The 21,126-nt window shown below is 42.4% G+C and overlaps 1 protein-coding gene across 22 annotated transcripts in view; it reads right to left on the reverse strand.

Annotated features, from left to right (window-relative positions):
- Positions 1 to 20,016, reverse strand: part of LOC148038429 (uncharacterized) — a 154,726-nt gene extending 134,710 nt beyond the window's left edge. For 4 of the 22 annotated variants that reach the window (XR_015689538.1, XR_015689540.1, XR_015689539.1 and 1 more), the window contains exons 1-6: positions 17,976 to 20,015; positions 15,988 to 17,584; positions 15,650 to 15,796; positions 14,688 to 14,902; positions 12,298 to 12,390; positions 11,786 to 11,877 (exon numbers count right to left, since the gene is read on the reverse strand). Coding sequence is in view for 5 of the 22 variants with exons in the window: in XM_087671895.1 (XP_087528021.1) it covers positions 11,786 to 11,877; positions 12,298 to 12,390; positions 14,688 to 14,814 (312 nt within the window). In the remaining 17 variants the exon portion in view is untranslated. Of the gene's footprint in view, positions 1 to 5,578; positions 6,060 to 11,443; positions 11,698 to 11,785; positions 11,878 to 12,019; positions 12,113 to 12,297; positions 12,391 to 12,492; positions 14,526 to 14,687; positions 14,903 to 15,649; positions 15,797 to 15,987; positions 17,585 to 17,975 lie in introns of those variants that run through there. The other 18 variants (XR_015689530.1, XR_015689527.1, XM_087671862.1 and 15 more) reach the window with 16 other exon arrangements.
- Between the last annotated feature and the right edge of the window lie 1,110 nt (positions 20,017 to 21,126).

Consider the following 21,126-nt stretch of genomic DNA (forward strand, 5'->3'; position numbering starts at 1 on the left):
GTACAAGGAAGTTGCCTTTGTCGCAAAATGGGCTATGAACCTTCTATAGTAACCCACATGGCCTAGGAATCCCCTCAACTGTTTGAGGTTGGTGGGTGCTGCCAGAGCGGCAATCTTTTCAATCTTTGCAGGGTCTGTTGATATCCCTTGTGCAGAGACAATGTGGCCCAACAGAACTCCAGAAGAGACCCCAAAGATGCATTTGTCGGGGTTGAGGGAAATCCCATACTCCCGGCATCGGTCAAAACATTGTTCCAGGTGTTCCCAGTGTTCACTGATCAAACTATAGACACAGAAGTCATCCAAATATACCTCAATAAAGTCGTGCAGATGATTTTGAAATGCAGCCATCATGACTCGTTGGAAAGTAGCAGGGGCATTGTAGAGCCCAAATGGCATCACTCGGTAAGCGTAGGTCCCCCATTCTGTGGTGAAGGTTGTTTTGGATTGGTCTTCTTCTGCGATTTGGACTTGGTTGTATCCGCTGAATCCATCCAAAAGAGAATAAAGTTCATGTCCTGCCACTGTGTCCAATAGTTGGTCTGTGAAAGGGATTGGAAAGTGATCCTTCTTTGTCTTGGAATTAAGCTTTCGGAAATCCACACATATTCGCAATTTGCCATTCTTCTTGGGTACAACCACGATGGATGAAACCCATTCACTATTTGCCACTGGATAGATGAACTCGGCTTCCAGAAGCTTGAGCAGCTCCGCTTTCACCAATGTGGAATAATTCGGGTTCATTCGCCTCTGTCGTTGCCGTACTGGCTTGGCATCAGGCTCCAAGTCAATATGATGTTGACATATTGTGGGATCAATCCCTTTTAGGTCTTTGTAGGACCACGCAAACACGTCCAAATTCTCTTTCAACAAGTTGTACAAGGTTGACAACTCCTCTTCTGGGAGACTGCTACCCACCTTCAAGTGGCGTTCAGTGTCATCTACATCCACAAAGGTTAACTGCCTTTCACCTTCTACTTCACGGATGAAGGTCCCACGGACTGCTTCTGGATACAGATCCGACTCCTTCAAGGGAGTGGTGTCCTCTTCTGATGTCCCACTAGAACCAATTTCTTCTTTTGGTGGAGACTTAGGTTGCTCTTTAAGACGTTGGAATGGGATCAGAGCTATTTCGGGTTTGGTTTCAAAACTAATTACCTCTTGGCTTGAAGACTCATCTTCTGATGATACATCCAGGAACGTCACATAACAGGGACCCTCTGATGCCGGTTGGGTTTGTCGGACTGGTGCTTGTTGGCACGGTGCATCATCATCATCTTTCTTTGGCAAGGATGGGTGAGGATGGCATGAGCCACTGCTAAAAGACGGCTTGTTCTCCTTAATCCATTTCTTATAAAGGTTTTGCATATAAGAAGATCCATTTACTAGACCAAATGGTACCATCACCATGCTGTCCCATAGCATGAGCTCGTCGGCTTCTGATGCTTCTGGAACTTCTCCCTCAAATGTATCCTCTTCAGGTGGGATAGACTCTTCCGTTTCACTTTCATAATCTTCTTCGTCCATATCATATCCATCCTCTTCTGTCTCTGTCTCTGCTTCTGCTTCTGCTTCTGCTTCTGCTTCTGTCTCTGTCTCTGCTTCTGCTTCTGTCTCTGTAGGAGCTCTGTAACAGAAGAATAGATTCTCTGTTTCCTCTTCTGCCTCTGTCTCTGCTTCTGCTTCTGCTGTGGCCATGTAACAGGGAGAGCAGTACATCAATGCTTCTATCTCACTGTCAGAAGTGATTTCAGAAGTCATGCCTGATTCAGGCAGGAAGTATTCACCCATTGATAATGGCTTTGCATCTTTTGGAAGTCGGCTTACAGTATCCACTGTTAAGGAATGTGCCACTGTTTTCTTGGGAAGAATCTGTTTGACAGCATCTTCGTCTGCTGACGTTCCATCTGTAGCCTCATTAGGGGAGTCAGAAGATAATTCCAAGGAGGTGGATCCATATCCTTTTTGAGAACCATACAGTTTCAGCACCACTTTATTGGGTCCTCTGCCCAAGGTCAAGGTTCCTTTGAACCAATCCGTCCTTGCTCGGGCTTCAAAAAGCCATGGTCTGCCAAGTAACAGAGGATAGAATATACCATAAAAGTTTGGCTTCACCACCAGATAGGTTAGCCAATAATCTTTTCCAGCCACTGTAGTCTTCACATATGGGAGAATGCCCAAAGGCTTGATTCTACTTTGATCCGCCAGTCTGATGAGCCATTGGGTGGGTTGCACACCTTGTAGGCCTAGATCCTCCATTGTGACATCCGTCATAATGTTTACTGATGAACCACCATCAATCAGTGCATTTGCGATGAAGCAGCCTTCTATCCACACACCAGTCTCTGGAGTACCCGGATCTAGAAAAGCGTTAGCCACATCCACTTCTTTTACAGGCTCTGGAGCCTTGTTGGACTTTGTTGCTATTGAGGGAGCAATCCTTAAACCACGTCGTCTTGTCAGTAAACTTTTGAACCTTTTCCGGCAACTGGGAGACAACATCAATAATTGTCGGAATGTAAGGTTTGGTTTAAAGGTATCTAGATCTCTGACCAGATCGTATTCCTTAATAGGATCCACTGGCTTCTCTAACCGGTTAGGGAATGGGGCAATACCCATTTTCATTTTCCCTCTTTCTTCCAACAGAGGAATTACAGGAACTTCTTCTGCCACTTGTGGCACTTCCTCCTCTTTTATCTCCTGGACCTCTGGTCCTATCTCTGTAACTGTCTCTGTAACTCTCTGTGGCACTGTAGGGCTCTGTACGACACTGTTAGGCTCTGTTCTGTTTTGTTCTTCTGGTGGAAGATTGAACTTCACTGTTCTGGCAGGAGGGTTATTTTCTTTCTGGATAGGTGGTTCCTTCTGCTTTGCACGCGTGATGGCAGCAACTTCCAATTCCACTAAATTGGAGGTAGGCTCTTGGGCCTTGGACGGACTATCAGTAGCATTGTTTTTCACTGGGGCTGGGCTTGGACAGTCTTTTGCAGTGTGGCCTTCTCCTTTGCATCGACTGCATAAGGGCTTGTAATCCACTGACCTTCGAGGATTTGGACAATTTGGTGAAATGTGTCCCTTTTCTCCGCATCTGTAACACTCCACTTCTGATCTCTGACCACCGCCAGACTGTCTTCCTCTGTAACTTTGAGAGGGAAATCTTCTGGGTCCGAAATTAGGACCAAACTCTCTAGGCTTGGGTCCAATATCTTGTGTTGTCATTTTGGATTCCAGCAAGTTGAATCTTGCGTCTTCTTCCTTCCTTCTCCTATCATACATCTCCTTCAGAGAGCAAATGTCCTCTGTATGGTTCTTCCGCAAACAGTAGGAACAGAAGGCCCCAGGAATAGTTGGTTTTCGTGTACATTCAGTGGCTAAATGGCCTGCTTGATGACACTTACCACACCAAGTGTTTGACCGCATCACGTCTCTTCCTGCTCCTGCAACGTTGGATATGCTAGCGGTATTCACTTTCAGCGTCTGTAGTTGTTCTGTAATCACATCCATCAACTCCTTTTTTATGTTTGCAACTGAGTTGGATAAATAATCCTTCAAGCTTTCTCCTCCTAGCGTACTAGCAGGAGGGTTTTGAGGAGTCTCTGTAATCACTGCATAAACGGGTTGGGCTGGTGCAGAGGGGTCTCTGTTCTGGTTCTGATTCAGGGCCCCTGTTTGAACTGTTGGCTGTTGACTCCAGTTGGTAGGATTCCACTGTTGTTGCTGATTTGTCATTGAGGAAATTAGTTGGGACCATTGTTGTTGTGGTTGAGCCATCATTTGAGGCATGGATTGTGGCCACTGTGGATTTGGTGCACTGTACTGTGATACCAAGGGCATCTGTTAGTAGGGGTAGGAAACAGTCGCTGGGACTGCATTTGGTGGGTACATCATTCCTGGCATCAGAGGAGGTAAGACTCCTCTTCCTGTATTCATTGCTAATCAAGCTTCCACTTCATCGTACAGTCTTGCACCTTCTGTTGCAGCTTGCAGGGTGGCTGGTCTTTGCAGCTCCACAAACTTACGGACTTCTGGTTGTAATCCTCTGAGAAACACCCCCTTCTGAATGCCATCATCTAGATTATGGTTAGTCCATCTCTTCAGGATGGATTCCATTCGTGAGACATAAGCTTCTACTCTTTCTCCAGAGGATTGACTTAGGTTCATAAATTCCTCTCGCATCCGCTCTTCAAAACCTTCACGCCTAAATTTAGTGAGGAAGGCCAACTTCAGGTCGTCCCATGTGCCAAAAGTTCCTGCTGCTTATCTCTCATACCACTGAAATGCCGCGCCCTTGAAAGTGGCAGGGAATATCGCTAACCAATGCTCAGGGGTTCTGGCATTGTTAGCCACACACGCTACCATAAACTCTGCTACATGAAGATCGGGGTCTTCATTGTACTCTCCCTCAAAAACTGGCAATGGAACTACATTCGCTGGCCTGTCATCAATATTTCCAGGACGGATCTGGCTTGGAAGGGACCTCCTGCAGGAGGAGGAAGGGCTTGATGTGCCATTGGGACTTCTGTAAAGAGTTCCGCAAGGGCGTCAAAGGCGACTTCTGCTGCGAGCTCGCTCTCGGCTCTGATTCTTGCTTTCTCTCTTCTCACGTACCTCTGGACTCGTTCTAACGCTTGCCTTTTTATTGCGTCATTCATCAGGGGGTTGACTCCACTATGTTGTTAGTGCTCCACAGAGGGTTAACAGAAGGCTTCAGTCTCTGGAGGACTCTCTTGCCAACATTTCTTCTACTTCTTTCTTTTCAACGTCCCTAAATTCTGCTTTCATGCCACTGCACAGAGGAAGGTATTCGGTTCTGAAGGTGTCAAAATGCATACGTCTGAGCATTGTGGTGGTGCCATCATCATAATAATGCCAGCTTCTGATGGTTTCAATAGTGTATGTTGTGAAAAACACTCTGTCTACCAACTTCCAGTGGGTTGCTAATTGAACAAATAGAAGATTATCAGTACACCAAGCATCCCATGTATCTTGCTGTTGAGTATCCACGAACAAATTCCAACTCTTTTCCTTCTTATCTTTGTGAACCTCTACAGACCAAGACTCCTGAAGCTTCTTCACAATCTCCCACTTGATGTTGTCTGGAAACTTTTCAATGAATGCCAAATCTTCCATGGATGGTCATTCTCTCTGTTTCTGCTCTTCAATTTGTTCCCAAACAATTTGCCACCAAGATGCAAGTTTCTGCTGCTTCAACAGGAAGAGGAAACTGTCCACCATATAGAGCATGCATCATGATGGTGATGTGTTTCCGCCATTGTGGGATGAACTTCTTGTGCAAAGTGACTTTGATTATGAGAAATTCCAACTCTTCAGTGGAAGAAGGAACTTTACAAACATCCATTGAATTCTTCTCTTCTTGGCAATGCCCTTTCCTTCATTTTCAGCCTCTTTTGGTGCTTGTTGATGGCAAGTTTTCCCCGGCTGCGCACCAAAAACATGGAGCCCCAAGAGGAACACCAAGGAAAAAGGAATTCTCTTGCAAGAAAATCTATCTTGTAACATCAACAAGCTTGTTCATCATGTTTCATATGATCACAATGAAGAAAAGAACACCAGGCACAACAAATCTTCATGCAGCATCATGTAGATCTCCCACGGTTTTGAATAGAATCAACCATATTCTTCAGCATCTTCACAAAATCCATCAATAAAACAAAGAAAGCAAAGGAATACACCATCTTTGAATGGAAATACATCACATAGTATTCATCTTCAATATCTTCATAGTCTTCTCTCTCAATCTCTCATATCCAATCACTCTGTTTGAGTAGAATTGGCTATCTCTGACTCTCTCTATCTCACTCCATCAATAATACATCATATCCTCACTACAATCTCTCAAAATTACTCTCAATAATCCTTCTTAGGTCGTGGATACCCCTCCCAAGAGGTATGTCTGATATGAAGAGTCACCAGAGCCACTACAGTGTCCTTTCATAGCTCACTACTGTCACTTCACTCTAGTCTTCTCTTGAGTCTTCAGCAGCTACTTCTTCCACTTCTTTCAGCTCTTTTGCACTTGTATTCACCTCTTTCCAAGGCTAGAAAACTTTTCCAAAGTCACACATACATTCCACAGAACACTTACAGAAGCATACAGAACAGTCTACAGAACAGTACCAGAACAGCTACAGTACAGAACAGAACAGAAGCAGAACAGAAGCAGAAGCTCTACAGAAGACCTACAGAAGGTTACAGAAGGTCATCAAAACCACATAACTTACTCTCAAATCATTCCAAACTCTCACAAACCATTCAATAAACTTTCTCAATATCTCATTCTTCATCAATCAATACTTCATCCCTCCTTACAGAAGACAATCAGAACAAAACAGACCAAAACAGAACAAAACAGAAGGTATACAGAACCATTCAGAAACTATCAGAACATCACAGAACCACCAACAAACATCACGAACTTCCAAAACACAATCAATATCATCTAAAACACTCTCAAACCACTTCCAAATCAATCAATCATCCCATAAAATCAACCATTCAGCTCTCAAAAACAACAAAAATCAGCCAAAAAACAAGTCATTTCAACACTCAACACACTGGAACCAAGAAAAGGAACAAATGAATATATTATGACAAGCGAGAGCAAGATTAGGTAATCGCCACCCTAGCCCAATACTAGAACCAAGGATTGAAGCAAATGAAAGGAAAGCTGGAAGAATGGGCAGCCAGGAATGAGGACGAGATTAAAGACTTAGCTTACTGACTGGCCCATTCGGAGAATGAACACATTATGGTAGAAAGCAAAGCTGAAGCCATGGAGATAGGGATGCTAGAGCAGCAAAAATCCTTCTTAAACACAGTACTAAATGTGTCACCCAGTCAAGAGAGGAAGAGACAATTGAGGAACTCAAAAGGAAAATAGAGTTGGCAAGGAGAGCACTTAAACATAGACTCCATGCCAAGGCACCCACAGCTTAGGAGTGGAGGAATAAAGAGCCCATTTGATCACAGTTGGATTAACCATGCAAGAACTTGAATTGCTAGGGTTTGGGGAGCCAGAGCAACAAGCGGAGCCTCCTCCTAAAGAGCCAAGAGAGCCAATACTGCCTGAAGAGGGGCCAGACTTTGAGCATGACCATGTTGAGGAAGAGCAACCGCACGAACTTAGTCCCCCACTGCAAACACAAGCACAAACAAAAGAGCAAGGAAGGAAGCCATACCCCCCGAGAGAATGGTGGAATTGAGGCACAAGTGGAGAGAGCAAGTAGAGCTAGCACAAAGAAAACACCAAGCCACAAGCTATTACAAGTTTCTAACATGGCCATCCCTCAAGGAGAAGAGTGAGATCCTGTGAATTGGAGCCAGGAACTTACAGTATGGAAGTGATAAAAGCTCTTAGAAAGGCTAGGGAAGAGATGGTTGGAGGAGATAATTAGACACCCCACAAGGTGACAACAGGAGCCTGCACATTATTGGGAGGACAAGGTGGTGGAGTGCTCGGGAAAGTGGAGGGGTATGAAGCACAAGCCAAGTGGCGCAAAAACATTTGGGACTCTAACTTAGATGCCTAGATGGCATTTTGTAGTACACTACCACATGAGAGGAATGATCCTACCTACATGCTCTACCCGTAAAGAATTGGAGTTGATTTCAATGAGGAGGTGCATGGTAGGTATGATTTCCCTAAGATCTACAATCTGAATATCGCATCTTTGGAGGAATGCTTAACCTTCATAGAGAGGGACCTCTACCCATCCATAGCAAGTGCTTCCTCAGGAAATTCTCCTCTTTCCCAAATTCTGCCTTCATCACCACCTGTAATTATCTTCACCTCTTGCGAATACCACTAAAACAAAAGCCTACTGTAGAGGAAGAGAGGTTACCACCCCTCTTTTTTGGCATTAATGTAGATAGCTCCGCAATGGCTCGCCTCATGATGAGAATCACTCTCTTGCCAGTATTTTGTACGAGCTTATTAGAAGATATGAGTGATAGTAGGTTCACTAGGTGCAATCACCCGTTTTTGTCCACCACACCCCTCAATGTAAGAATCAACTTGAAGAGCTATATGCAAAGCAGATCTTTCCTAAGCAAAACCCTCAAGCCCCCCCATAGCTTGGCCCCTGCCCATGAAAGAGATGCTACTTAGCGTGCTTCCTTGTAATTTTTTATTTTTTAAAGAAAAGAAAAGAAAATAAGAGAAAAGAAAAAATGTCCATTCGCACTTGACATAAAGAGACATTTGCCCTTATGCTGAGCATCATTAAGAGCTCGTCCTCCAACCAAACCTCTAACATCATCACAGGATTATCAGCATCATCTAGTAAGCCTTGATCAATTGCCACCATCTTTCCATTCACATAATGCCATCTCATGTAATATAAAGTTAGAATAAAATTTTGTGATGCAATCATATCAATACCTCTTGTTTCTTGTGCCTCCATGAATTTATGTTTCAAAAATACCTAAAAATGCTTCTTTTCAAAAATCTATAAAAAAACAAGATAAAAGACTTCAAATTTGGAAAAACCCAATTTTAGCATAATGGTAGCTCTCCTCCTATTGGTTGAGAGGCTTTCTATCTCTAAAACTAAAAGGCCCAAACTTGAGTCCAAATCTCCCATAATGTGGTCAAAGAAGGCCTACAGAATACCTTGGTGCCACATCCACAGCTACCAGAATATACGAGCCGAAGTGGTTCATCAACTTAACATGAAAGCCTCACAAGGGAGCGAACCAGAGCCTTGGGATGCACCGATGACCTACATCTTCAACAGCACAGTCAAGCTCAAGCAAGCAATGCCAATGAATGTCATGAGGCAAGTGATTGAGATTGGGGCTATACTAGGTTGGATCAAAAGTTGCAAGTCCCAAACTATCTTAGAGGAGAAGAAGTAGGATATTGGTAGAACTTGGTATTTGAAAAACATAGACAAGTGCTTGGTTTTGATTCATAGCTAGCTTGGAGATAGGCTATATTGGAGGAAAGTGATGAGGCTTGGATGGCCTTCTGTGGAGCATTGCCTAAAGAACCCTACCCATGAAGGCATGGAGTTTACTACAACCCTAAACAACATGGAAAATATTACTTTCCCTTGATATTCAATGTAAAAGCTAGAAACCCTAAGGACAACCTTAGGTTCCAAGAGCAGGATTTGGCTCCCTCCTTTAAAAAGTTTGTAGACACATTCCAAAATTGCCCAGTTCCAACTTTTGTGGCAACTTGTAATTTTTTGAAGTTCCTAATGATGTTGCTGAGTTAAAAGAGAGCAGCAAAGGAAGAGGGTCTACATACCATTTTTTTAAATATAAATGCAAGGATAGATGGGTAGGCTCATACTCAGAACTACTATGCTACCTGCCTTCTGCCTGAATGTTTTGGAGGATATGAACAAGAGCTAGTTCACCAGTTGCAATCACCCCTTCTTGTCGTCAACAATGGTGACTACTTGCCAATTTGTTAAGGGATACATGATGAGTAAAGATTTCTTGGAAAAATCCATGAGACCCCTACTCCCATCAGCTCAAGATCAAAGGAGAGGCAAGGAACAATTATGTATTATTACCAAAAAAAGAAAAGAAAAGAGAACCTTCACCTTCCCCCTTCCCCCACTTTCCCTCACATTCATCTAGGGTCCTCAAGGGCAAGACATTCCAAGAAATTGGTAGACCTGTCTCCCTGAATATCACCTCATTACACTAAAACTTCTCACTGATTGAGTTCTCAAGTGTGGGACGACCCTGGAAATCTTGGTTCTCCTAGTGCAAACCCATCTCCCAATCGACATCCACCCACTAATGCCCTACCATTGCACAACATTTTCTTGCAATGTATCTTGAAGACCTAGAAGCGCAATCAACAACCACCATTTCCTTCAACAGCAAGTAACCTCATACCTCCCCCTGCAGGTCCCAAGCACCTTCACCAGTGCCAAGGGACTGCAAGAACTTGTCTAGCAGGGGGGTAATGTTAACCTTTTTGCAAAGAAGCCACAAGAAGTGAAAAACAACAATCTATTGGAGTACACCGAGGGAAGCCAAATATTAAAAAAGCAAGAAGGCACAAAACGCAAGGAGCATTCAAGCATGATGGCTTGAAGGAATAATGATTGCATCTAGTTGGCAAAAATTCAAAGTATAGAAGAAGAGCCTTCATTAAGCTGAAAAATAAAAGACAAAAATAACATAAAAGCATCAGGCGCTCTAGAAAAAATAGGAATTAAGAAAGAGGAAGTTTTTTGCCTTCAACTTAAATGAATTATTTTTATTTACATCAATACTCTTATTATAAGGCTTAAACCTTTTGATTTTAAAGATACTCCACATGATCACTCACCCAACCCCTTCTTTAACCACTAAGTGATTAAATATTCAATTTTCTTAACCCATATAGCTGGTTGCACATGCAATATTGAATTTGATAATTCTTGAAGATGCAAGTGGGGTATTTAATTCATTAATCTCATTTGAGGGTAGAAATATCTATAATTAGAAATATCATCGGTGGAAGAAAAATGGGAGCATTATAAATATTAAGCTCGTAACACCACAAGAAGTCTTGATGTGAAAAGTATTCACGAAAAATGGTTGTTTACAAGTGCAATTGTGTGATGCTTTGTAATTATCTTTTTTGTTATTTTTTTGGGTTAAAGAATGAGAAAAAAGGTGTACACCCAAAATTGAAGAAAATCTTAAACGTTTGAAAGCTAGGCTAGTTTTGTGGACAGAGAGTGAAGGATTCAAGTCTCAAAGGAGAGAGAAAGAGAGAGTGAGTGAGTGAGAGAGCTCTAAAGCCATCAATCTTGTCCAGAAGAAAAAGGACGTAGCTATGGCGGATCCTCAGCACATGTGCTGGTTACTCTGCTTCATTTTTCTCTTTCTTACCTCGTATTAGCCTTTTATATGCCTAGCTAAGCCTACTCTCCTTTCTCCGTCTCTTTCTCTTCCCCTTGCAGCCTACATCTAGTTCGGTCATCACAAGGAACTTTCAATTGATCCCCATATAGGAAAAAAAGACAATTCCCCATGGAATTCCCTAGTTGAAAATACATATAAGTGGGGAAAGTAAAAACTAGGGAAAATGGGACATTTCCTAGTGAGAATAAGTAGGGAATCACGTAAGACATTTCCTATGTAGGAAATATTTCCTACATAGGAAAATACAAAATTTTCTATGTAGGGAATAATTCCTATATAGGAAATATTTCATATATAGGAAAAAATTTCTAGAGGTGATTCCCTAGGTACTCTCACTAGGAAATCTCTCGTTTTTCCTATTTTTTACATTCCCTACTTATATGTACTTTCAACTAGGGAATTCCGTGGAAATTCTCTTTTTTCCTTATCACTTTATCTACTTTGCCCTTCCTTTTAGACATGCTAATATCTAACAAGAAATTGCACAATAAATTTTTAACTAGAAAATTTTATAGAGAATGTCATCATTTCTAAGTAAGGATCAATAATATACATCTAATGATCAAAATAGATTAAATAAATTAAGACATCAACATCTACTTCTAGCAACCAAAAGAAAAATGAAAATAATTTTAAAGGAGCATAGAACTAAAAACTAATTAAGCAACATGTGTGTCTTGATTGTTTTATCCCTTAAATCTCCAATATGTTGCAAAGTAATAAATGTTTGTCTACCCTCTTCTCTAAATTTCAACATGGGTGGCTAATAGATATCATCACATGATGGTATGCGTATCACTCCTATTGATACTCAAGTGATCAAATATCATTAGTTAGTATAACCATTTCAAAAAATGACTCATTATCAACATAAGAAAGTCGGTAATACCTGATTCTTGGCTTGAAGAAGTGTTAAGGCAAGCAATCTCAATGTCTTCCTTTCTTGCATTGTCTCTTGTGTCTCTTTAGTAACTTGTTTACCTATATATACATAGAGTTAACCAAAGCTCACAATAATACAAGGTTATGAAAAATTTCAATAACACAAAAGAAAGTAATTAGATATTTTGTATCAATTTGGGTCACCAAATTTGTACAAGTTTTTGATCCTTAAAGTTGATACCTGCATCTTGACTTGAAGAAACATTATTGCAAGTAACATCCTGGTCTCCCTTTCTTACATTACCTCTTTTCCCACCTTTTGTTGTTCTTTAATCTATATTTATATATATACACACAATTACTCAAAGTTTAAAAATACGAATAACTATGAACACTTTAAATTAGACAAAGAGACTAATTAAAGCTAGTTAATCTCAAAATGAATCACCTAATAAAGCAAGATGTAAAATATGTACAAATTTTTAATTTTCAAAGTTTAGTAGAAATAAAGACATATACCTGTATCGTGATTTGAAGAGACATTAGGGCCAATGACCTCCTTAGCTTTCATTGTTCCATTATCTCTTGTACCATCATTTGTGATTTTGTTACCTTTATGTACACATAATAAACCAAAGTTTAGAAACATAAGAGACATTTGTAAAACATCAAAACACGCATTTGTAAAACATCAAAACATCAAAACACGCATACCTTTTTTGCCCTGTTCTTTACACCATCTGATAGTAAATTGAGCAGGTGAAAACAAGAATTCATTGTTCATACTTTTATGGGCTCACCAACTTCTCCTTCTGGTTTGAAGCATCTTACAAACTTCCTGTTGAACAGTGCGCGAGGGAGACGAGGAATGGAGGAAGAGAGAAGAGAAGAGAGACACGAGACACTGGAAGTGGAATCCCAAAAGTGCCATCAATTTTCTTACTGCTGCTCAGAGCCCAAGCAAATATCTCAGCAATCTGCTTCTGGGACTCTAGGAACATCTTTGTACGCCTGGCCTCCAGATCATCACGAAATCGCTCAGACTCTCTCTGCATCTGCAATTTCATCTCTTCTAATCTGAGAAAGTGCTCCCCCAAAGTGCGGATCACGAAGACCAATTCAGAGAGCGGAGTGTTGTCAATTGGGGGCTGTTGATGCCACAAGCTGGACTTTGAAGAAGTCCTATGGTTGAGGAATCTGTCCATCTTGAAAGCCTTCGCGGCCTCATAGTCTATATTGCAGCTGCGCTTCTTGTGGAGAGATGTGTAAGAAGTATCATGGTCATCCAAAGACCGGTTGCGATACCAGCATTATCACTTATGGGACCATATGCATCTATGGCTATACAGGTGGCAATGGTACAAAGCATTCCAAGAGCTGCAACTGCGATCCTGTACATGGCTGCTAGGGTATGGCTGACATAGATGGCAACAGCAATAGCAAATATTGGAACAATTACAGACTTGTAGCCAAGTGCCAAACCAAAGATGACATTGGTAGCAGCTCCTGTCCTGCAAGAATCAGCAACATCCTGGACTGGTCTGTATGTATTGCTGGTGAAATACTCTGTAACGTAGCCAATTACCAACCCTACCCAAATCCCTACTCTGGGATATTCCTTTCTACTTTTCCAAGTCTGGGATATTCCTTTCTACTTTTCCAAAAAGATCTGCTCCAACATCCGCAGTTTTGGTATAGATTCCACCTCCAACCCTTTCAAATAGAGCCAAGGATGAGCATCCAAGCCCATAGCCAGTGATGGCCTCAAAAAGGCCCTCCCAATCATCCTTGTAATAAAGCTGGAATAGTTTTATAGTGATGTATAAAACTATGAGGCCATTAGCAGCGAGTAAGAAACCCATCACCGAACCTGATTGGAAGGCGATTTTGAATACTTTGCCTATCCCTTTTCTGGCTTCCAAAGTTGTGCGAGCATTCGCATATGTTGCGATCATCATGCCCAAAAATCCCGACACTATGGACGTCAAAGCTCCCAATATAAATGCAGCTGTAGTGAAAATCGCTGTAAAGAGAGCTGGGGCACATTCTTGCTTTGGATCGTATCTGCAAGGCTGGGGCTTAGTACTGAACCCCTTCACAGATCCTAGGAACAAGAAAATGACAGCAACAAATATGTCCATGAGATAAACCAAATACTTGTACCCTGTCAGAAAAAACGATGTGGCTCCTATGGATATGGCTTGCTGAATTTCAGCGCATTTCCTAATAGTTGCTGCATCTGATTCCTCATCCAATCTATCCTCCTCGTCACAGTCTGATGATCCATTGACGATGTTGTGACTGTGGGTCCATTGCACTTGTCCAATTCACAAGTGCATCTCCATTCTGAAGTTTCAGGCACCCACGATTCGCTGTGCCTCCCCATATTATTCCCACAGGGCTAGGCTTTTTCTTGCCTTCCTCAAGCATCAGTACCAGGCTGCCACTGTCTCCCTGCATGTCAAATGCCTACTGGTTCTCGCCCACAATCAGGAAATCGGTGAAAAAGCAATTGCCCTTCTCGTCATTGTACTCAAAAGCATATGCCATGATGCTTCCTTCTGTTAGCCCTGAGCTTCTGCCAACTTTTATTACCCTTCTCCCCACGATGCTGTTGATGCTTGCTTGCAAGTCAATAGTTATAACATCTCTCATCTCACCTACCCCTTTGATAGTAGTTGTGACTTTGGAGACATCAAAATTGTCCCCGAATGGAATGAAAGCACCATCAGCTCGCACAAATGTCTCTGCCCCATGAGCAAACATCATCAAGTATCAATATTGTCATATCAAGAAATGGAAACCAAAATTCTTCTTTCAACTCACAGAGAAGTTTATAAAATGGACAATAAAGAATGCCTTAACAGCAAAGAGGGAAACATGGATTCACACTTGTAAAAATGCCATACCATCGCTCATCTGTAATAAAAGATGTTGCCCTTTCCACTGCACCCAAATAAACACCAGGTCCAACATTTGGAGGTAGTGGTGGATGGAACATCTTCTGGTTGGGGTAGTCCAAATCAACCGCAACATGTCAATTTGTTAGAAACCCAACCTGACGAGTCCCTGTCCTACTCTGTACTATGGCTCCAAGTGTACCAAATGTCTCCTGACCTGCAACCTGTGAAATTCACCAGAGAGAGAAACGTATCAGAATTGTCAAACTAGTAATGATGCAACAATTATTTACATATATTGCAACTAAAAAGCTGCCAATCTTCACCTCTACAGTGTAAAAAACACCATCAATTGTTTAATTGATATATGATGAAGCATGTACACACTCTCAGCATTTCTCAAAGTTTATGGAAAGGAGGGGGAAAATGTGCGAAAAACATCTAATGACACCAAAAACACAGAAACACAGAAACACATGAGATGGTCATTTCTATTTTCTATACACAAATATGGACATCATCATGCTGCAATTGAGTATATCGATAAACAAAATGATGATAGATTCGAGAGTGATGCCCCTCGAATATCAATGTAGACATATCAATCTGCCACTAAACTATACACTATCATAATGCATCAAATGCCCTCATTTGATATGCTAGTTTATACAACTCAATTAAATAAAAAATACTAAACAGTTTGTTAGATCAATATAAGACATCAATCTTGATTACATAAAAGGGCCTACAGTTGATCCGAAAATTGAACTAAGACCACAAGCATGACATCAAAAGAGTAGACACATCCAGATTATGACCATGCTCTAAGGCTATGCAACTGATCCTCGAGATAATTTAGAAACTTGGTTGTAAGATGCACACCTCCAAAACAAACGTAAAATTATAGAATGACTAAATTTTAAGATGAGCAGTTTGTATTCAAACTTTGAAGTTTTTCACTGGCTTTTTACCTGAGATCCTAGACCGATGGATGGGTCATTGCCCCTTAAACCTTCAGCCAGCTCTGTGTATACCTCTTGCTTAGGGATTGCAGCTAGAATACCAAAATAAGAGAACTCTACCACATCAACATCACACCATATGCCTCTAGCTGGTCCCTGAAATCATCCAAATGGGTATAACTATAATATTTCTGTGTCAGCTTGCCAACTTAGATAATGATTCGGCACTTTTACAAAACTGGACTTTTCTCCTACACATTACTCATGGAAAACCAGGCAAGGAAACTTCTCTGAAAAAGGGACCATGAAGTTAAGCAAGAAGTCCACTACATTGAAACTAGTATTACCTGTGGATCTTTAGTTGACATCATAATGCTTCTCATGTACAGGCAATCACCATCCATGAACAACAAATAGAACTGTATTGCATCATTAATATAAGACTCCACAAATTGAATATGTAATATCCACTTTCCCGAAAAACAGATTTGACTGTTCATTTGAAGACTTCCAAGAGCTCTACAAAAGCAGCTCCAAAAGAAACTTCTTGTATCACAGGACTCAACAACTTGGTTTTTGAAATATTAACTTTGTCATCTTCATCCTGAACAATCAGGATAAGCATCAAAGCCTTCTTTCTCAACTTTTGAACTGTGTCCCATCAATGCAGTTTGCTTACAGCCACTGTGAACACCACAAACATCTTGAAGGATTACTTTCCTGGGCTGCTGAATACTTTGGAGAAAGATGTCTCTGGAATACTAGCAAAGCTGCTTAATCTCTCCCTCAGAAAGCTGAACCTGTTTTCCAAACCTGGTAAACCTGACCTCATTAAAAGATACCAGCAATTACCTCAGGGATGTGTTGCCACACACTACAGAAAATGAAAAGATGACACTAAGAGCAATAATCTTCAAAAGTTGCTACTTTGACAAGATGTACTGCATTGGCACAATCTCTAGCCATGCTATTGCAACATAACTGTAGACAGCACATACGCACATGTGAAGCATGGTAAAAAATATGGGGTACTTGTAGCCATAGATGCTCAACAGGTACTTGTTAAGGAGCAAAACCCCAATGTTCAAGAAGGGGAAGGAAGCATACTTTCTCTCACCATGAGTCGGAGTTGGAGGAATGTCAATCATTTCTACTTCAAACTTTGTGGTGCTTCCTCAGCGGATCCATGTCTGAGTCTGAGTTTCCCCCATCTTACAGTGTGCCCATACTGGGCTGTTTTTGTGCAGTCGGGCTAGTTTTCTGGGCAGGTCGGCCAGATCTGAGTTGGCCAGATCTGGCTGGTCGGCCAAATCTGGCCAGGTCGGCCAGATTTGGCAGGTCGGCCAGTATACTGGCCTGGGGCTATATATACCAGCCCCCATGTCATTCCCAACATTGTATTCTGCAAGTTCAGCACTATCTCCGTCGTCTCCCGCTCCGGCATTGGTGCTACCATTGCTTTCAATCTGTTCTGGTGCCCTCACTAACGCTCCAGGCTGCGTGCAGGGACTGCTCTGTCCATTTCAGTGTATTCAACATTCATTTCAGTCAGTGCAGACTTTCTTCCTTCATTCCCTGCTTCGTCTCTCCTCTCCTCTGTGTTCGTGTTCTTCTTCCGTTGCGCACTCTCACAGGTTCTCGCCCACAATGCATGCATGTCAAATCCCTATTGGTTCTCGCCCACAATCAGGAAATCAGTGAAAAAGTAATTGCCCTTCTCGTCATTGTACTCAAAGGCATATGCCATGATGCTTCATTCTGTTAGTCCTGAGCTTCTGCCAACTTTTATTACCCTCCTCCCCACGATGCTGTTGATGCTTGCTTGCAAGTCAATAGTTATAACATCTCCCATCTTACCTACCCCATTGATAGTAGTTGTGACTTTGGAGACATCAAAATTGTCCCCGAATGGAATGAAAGCACCATCAGCTCGCACAAATGTCTCTGCCCCATGAGCAAACATCATCAAGTATCAATATTGTCATATCAAGTTGGCAAGACCAATACAACTGAATGCAAGGCATTGACAAACAAGAACCATCAACAGTATACAAGGGCAAGAACCACCAACAAGATAAACATACATCATGATCAACAGAGATGAACATGGTTGCACAATGATCTACACGACAGTAAGTATATGGGACAGACTAGATACTGATTCCCAGGAAACTGCATTAGCATTTGAATCTTTGTCCTTTAACTAAAGACAGTAACTAAAGACAGTAAGTATATGGGACAGACTAGATACTGATTCCCAGGAAACTGCATTAGCATTTGAATCTTTGTCCTTTAACTAAATTGAGGAGACCATACAATGATAGAAGACACAAACCTCTTTTTGTAGAGAAGCTCTACAACACCGTCCTGCAAAGGCTCAGCAGAAAGAAGCCAGGACCTGGTTGCCTTGTAAGCTTCTTTATAAAACTTCTCCCACTTAGACTCTTCATGTGTGCGTGTTCTTCTCTCTTTCTGACATTTTCTGAACCATATTTGAAGGACCTTTGCTGTTGTTCTTCTCTCTTTCTGACATTTTCTGAACCAGATTTGAAGGACCTTGGCTGCCTTTTCCTGCTCAAACAAGATATTCTCCAAATCCCTATGGATCCCCACATCTTCCACTTCCACTTCTGAGTTCACACTGTTCAAATGGGCATCCTCCCAAGCTTCAAAATCAACTACATTCTCCAGCTGAATCTGATCATTTACTGGGGACTCATTGATTTTGATTAGAGCACCATTTCTATCAACTTCAAACTTGGATTTCACAGGATCAGAAAACCAAGATGTGGATTGCTTTCCAGCTAATTTTACTGCAACAATAGGATCTAATTTCTGCTGCCCCACCTCTAGAAAAGGTCCATAGAACTATGTAAAACTGGATATCTGAAGTAAATTTGAGAAGTTCGAAACTTGCAGTCTCTGGCTTAGCCACAATAGTTGTGGAAACATTCTCTGATACATCATATTTTGTTCCTTTCTGGGAAGATGAGAGCAAGATAAAACAATGATAGTTTGAATTCGCAATACTGCTGCTATTTTCTGGTCAATGTAATACCAAAATGACGATCTGTTTTCCCAAAAATAAAATGCCAATTCGCATATCGGTGGGGACGCGCACAAAGTGGAAGTCATGTGCCCTGATCTTGGAGTTGAAACAGGAGCCCGAGATGTTCGAAGTGGAGAGGCTGAGGGTGCCATTGACATGGACCCAAGTTGGAGGATCTAGACAACACATACAGTGCCTCTTTGAGCAGAAAAACCGAGTAGAAAAAAAAAACATCTCCTAATTCTTACCAGCCCCTTTTCTTCTGGCTCTACATTTCTTACTACTGTGAACTGAAGAGCCTAGGGAACGTGGTGTAGATGCATTTGCATCCTTGTCTAACAATCCACTGCTAGCTGAAGAGGCCTGAGATTGAAGGCATGCACTCACATCTCTTTCAAGGACAGTGGAAGGGGAACTGCTCTGTTCAGGATTGGGAATGATCTCCTACGTGCAGGGAAGTATCCTTCTCTACCGTTAGGCAGTGTCACAAAGTACCCCACGGGGATGACATCCTTGATGGGAAACTGCTCTGTTCAGGATTGGGAATGATCTCCCACGCAAGGAAGTATCCTTCTCTTCTCCCTGCAGTAGAATCTCATCGGGAAAGTTCATCTACAAATTTGATGTCAATTGACCCTGGCCCTGCGCCATGGCAACTTCCACCGCAGCTTGGCGAGACTCCACAGATCCACGGAAGGGCACTGAGTGAGGGGGATCTCTTGTCCCCTGTGAAGCAGTCTTGCGCACAGGAGAGAGGCTCCGATCCTTACCTGGAGAGCAACAAGCTATGGTCTTTAGGAGATCGACTACCCCTGTCAGCATATGGCGATTCCTTTATGTCATAAGACGACAAGCTACGGTCTTTAGGAGATCGACTACCCCTGTCAGCATAAGGTGATTCCTTTCTGTCATAGGATTGGTGCTTGGGACGATCATCAGTACCCCTGCTAGGGCTTCTACTACGGCTCCGGCTTGGACTTCGAGCAGGGCTTCGGCTCCTACTACGACTAGGACTTCGAGTCAGACTGCGGCTGCGGCTCCTGCTGCGTCTGCGGTAGGAATCCATGTCCTGATCATGATATCGATCACGATCATACTTGTCCCGACTACATCCATGTCTGGCAGCAACGGTCAGGTCACTACGGGGAGGCAGAGGCAAGATACATTATACTCCTGGATTGCCGTGTTGTATTGAAACAATTTTTACCGAAGACTTCCTCGGTGAAATATACTCCTCCTGGATCGCCGTGGTCAGCAAGAAGTGTATCATCGGAGTTCCACAAAACATTATCTTCCTGGACCAAGTGCTCCAAAACTCTCAAGTCCACCTTCAACAAGAAGTTCCACCACTTGCACTTGATCTCATGGGAGTTTCGCAGGATCAGGAAACTAGCCTCATCCCACTTTTGAAACAAAATCGATTATCTGAATCAGAACAGAGAAGTGAACCACCTTTAGCGTACATATCCACCAGACTGTTACCAATGTATTGGTCATTTTCCAGTCCATTTTTAACAATATCAACATGTATGCCTTTGTTTCGTTCCATGTCTTGTAGCTTAGTACGAGCTTTGAGTAGGGCAAGAAACTTATAATTGTTAGGTTGTATGCAAGCCTCTTGCATTTTCTGGTACAGATGGAAAGCATACTTTGTTTCCTCATAATTGATATAGCAGAAAATAAGGGAAGTCCAGGAGTACACATTGTGACAGGCATTTTCTGGTACAGATGGAAAGCATACTCTGTTTCCTCATAATTGATATAGCAAAAAATAAGGGAAGTCCAGGAGTACACATTGTGACATGGCGCTTCTCCACATTCTGCAGCGGCAGAGATGAGGGATGTCCACGAATAGACATCGTGATGGGCAGTTTGCCAAAGATCTACAGGGCATCGCACAGGGCACCACACTCGACAAGGAGCGGCACAAGGTAGTTGCCCATGAATCGATGAGTATCGAGGCCACGTGCAAGCACACAGGCTGGTAAGTGTCGAGCCATACACAGGTTCTTCTGCTGCCTGCATTTCTGTAACAAGGAGAGGCTCGAGGCGATGGAGCTGAAGATCATGAGCATGGCCGTGATGCCGTAGACCCTCTTGCGGCCTAGCTTGTCGCCCAACCAGTCGAAGAAAAGCTTCCCGATGAAGGCCCCCAAGAGGGAGATCCCGTTCACGACTGCATTCAAGCCTGGCGGCAGTGTGCCAACCATGGCTTTCTTGTCAAAGCCATCTTCTCCCATCAAGCCAAAACTGGGGAGAAGCAATGCGATAAAAAATGCATATTTAATCCCCTCAGATTTGTCCCCCTCATCTCATGGAACGCCAGATTCTACGCGTTTCTGCGTATTGAATCATGCCTACTCGCGGAGCTTCAGAGTTGATGGACAGGACAGCAAGGAGGAACTCAATCAGCTTTTGAACATCCTAGGGCTTTTAG

Source organism: Lygodium microphyllum, chromosome 3, assembly GCF_053477565.2.
Source record: "Lygodium microphyllum isolate KBCC chromosome 3, Lygodium_microphyllum_v1.1.10, whole genome shotgun sequence".
In the NCBI taxonomy this organism is placed as follows: Eukaryota; Viridiplantae; Streptophyta; class Polypodiopsida; order Schizaeales; family Lygodiaceae; genus Lygodium; species Lygodium microphyllum.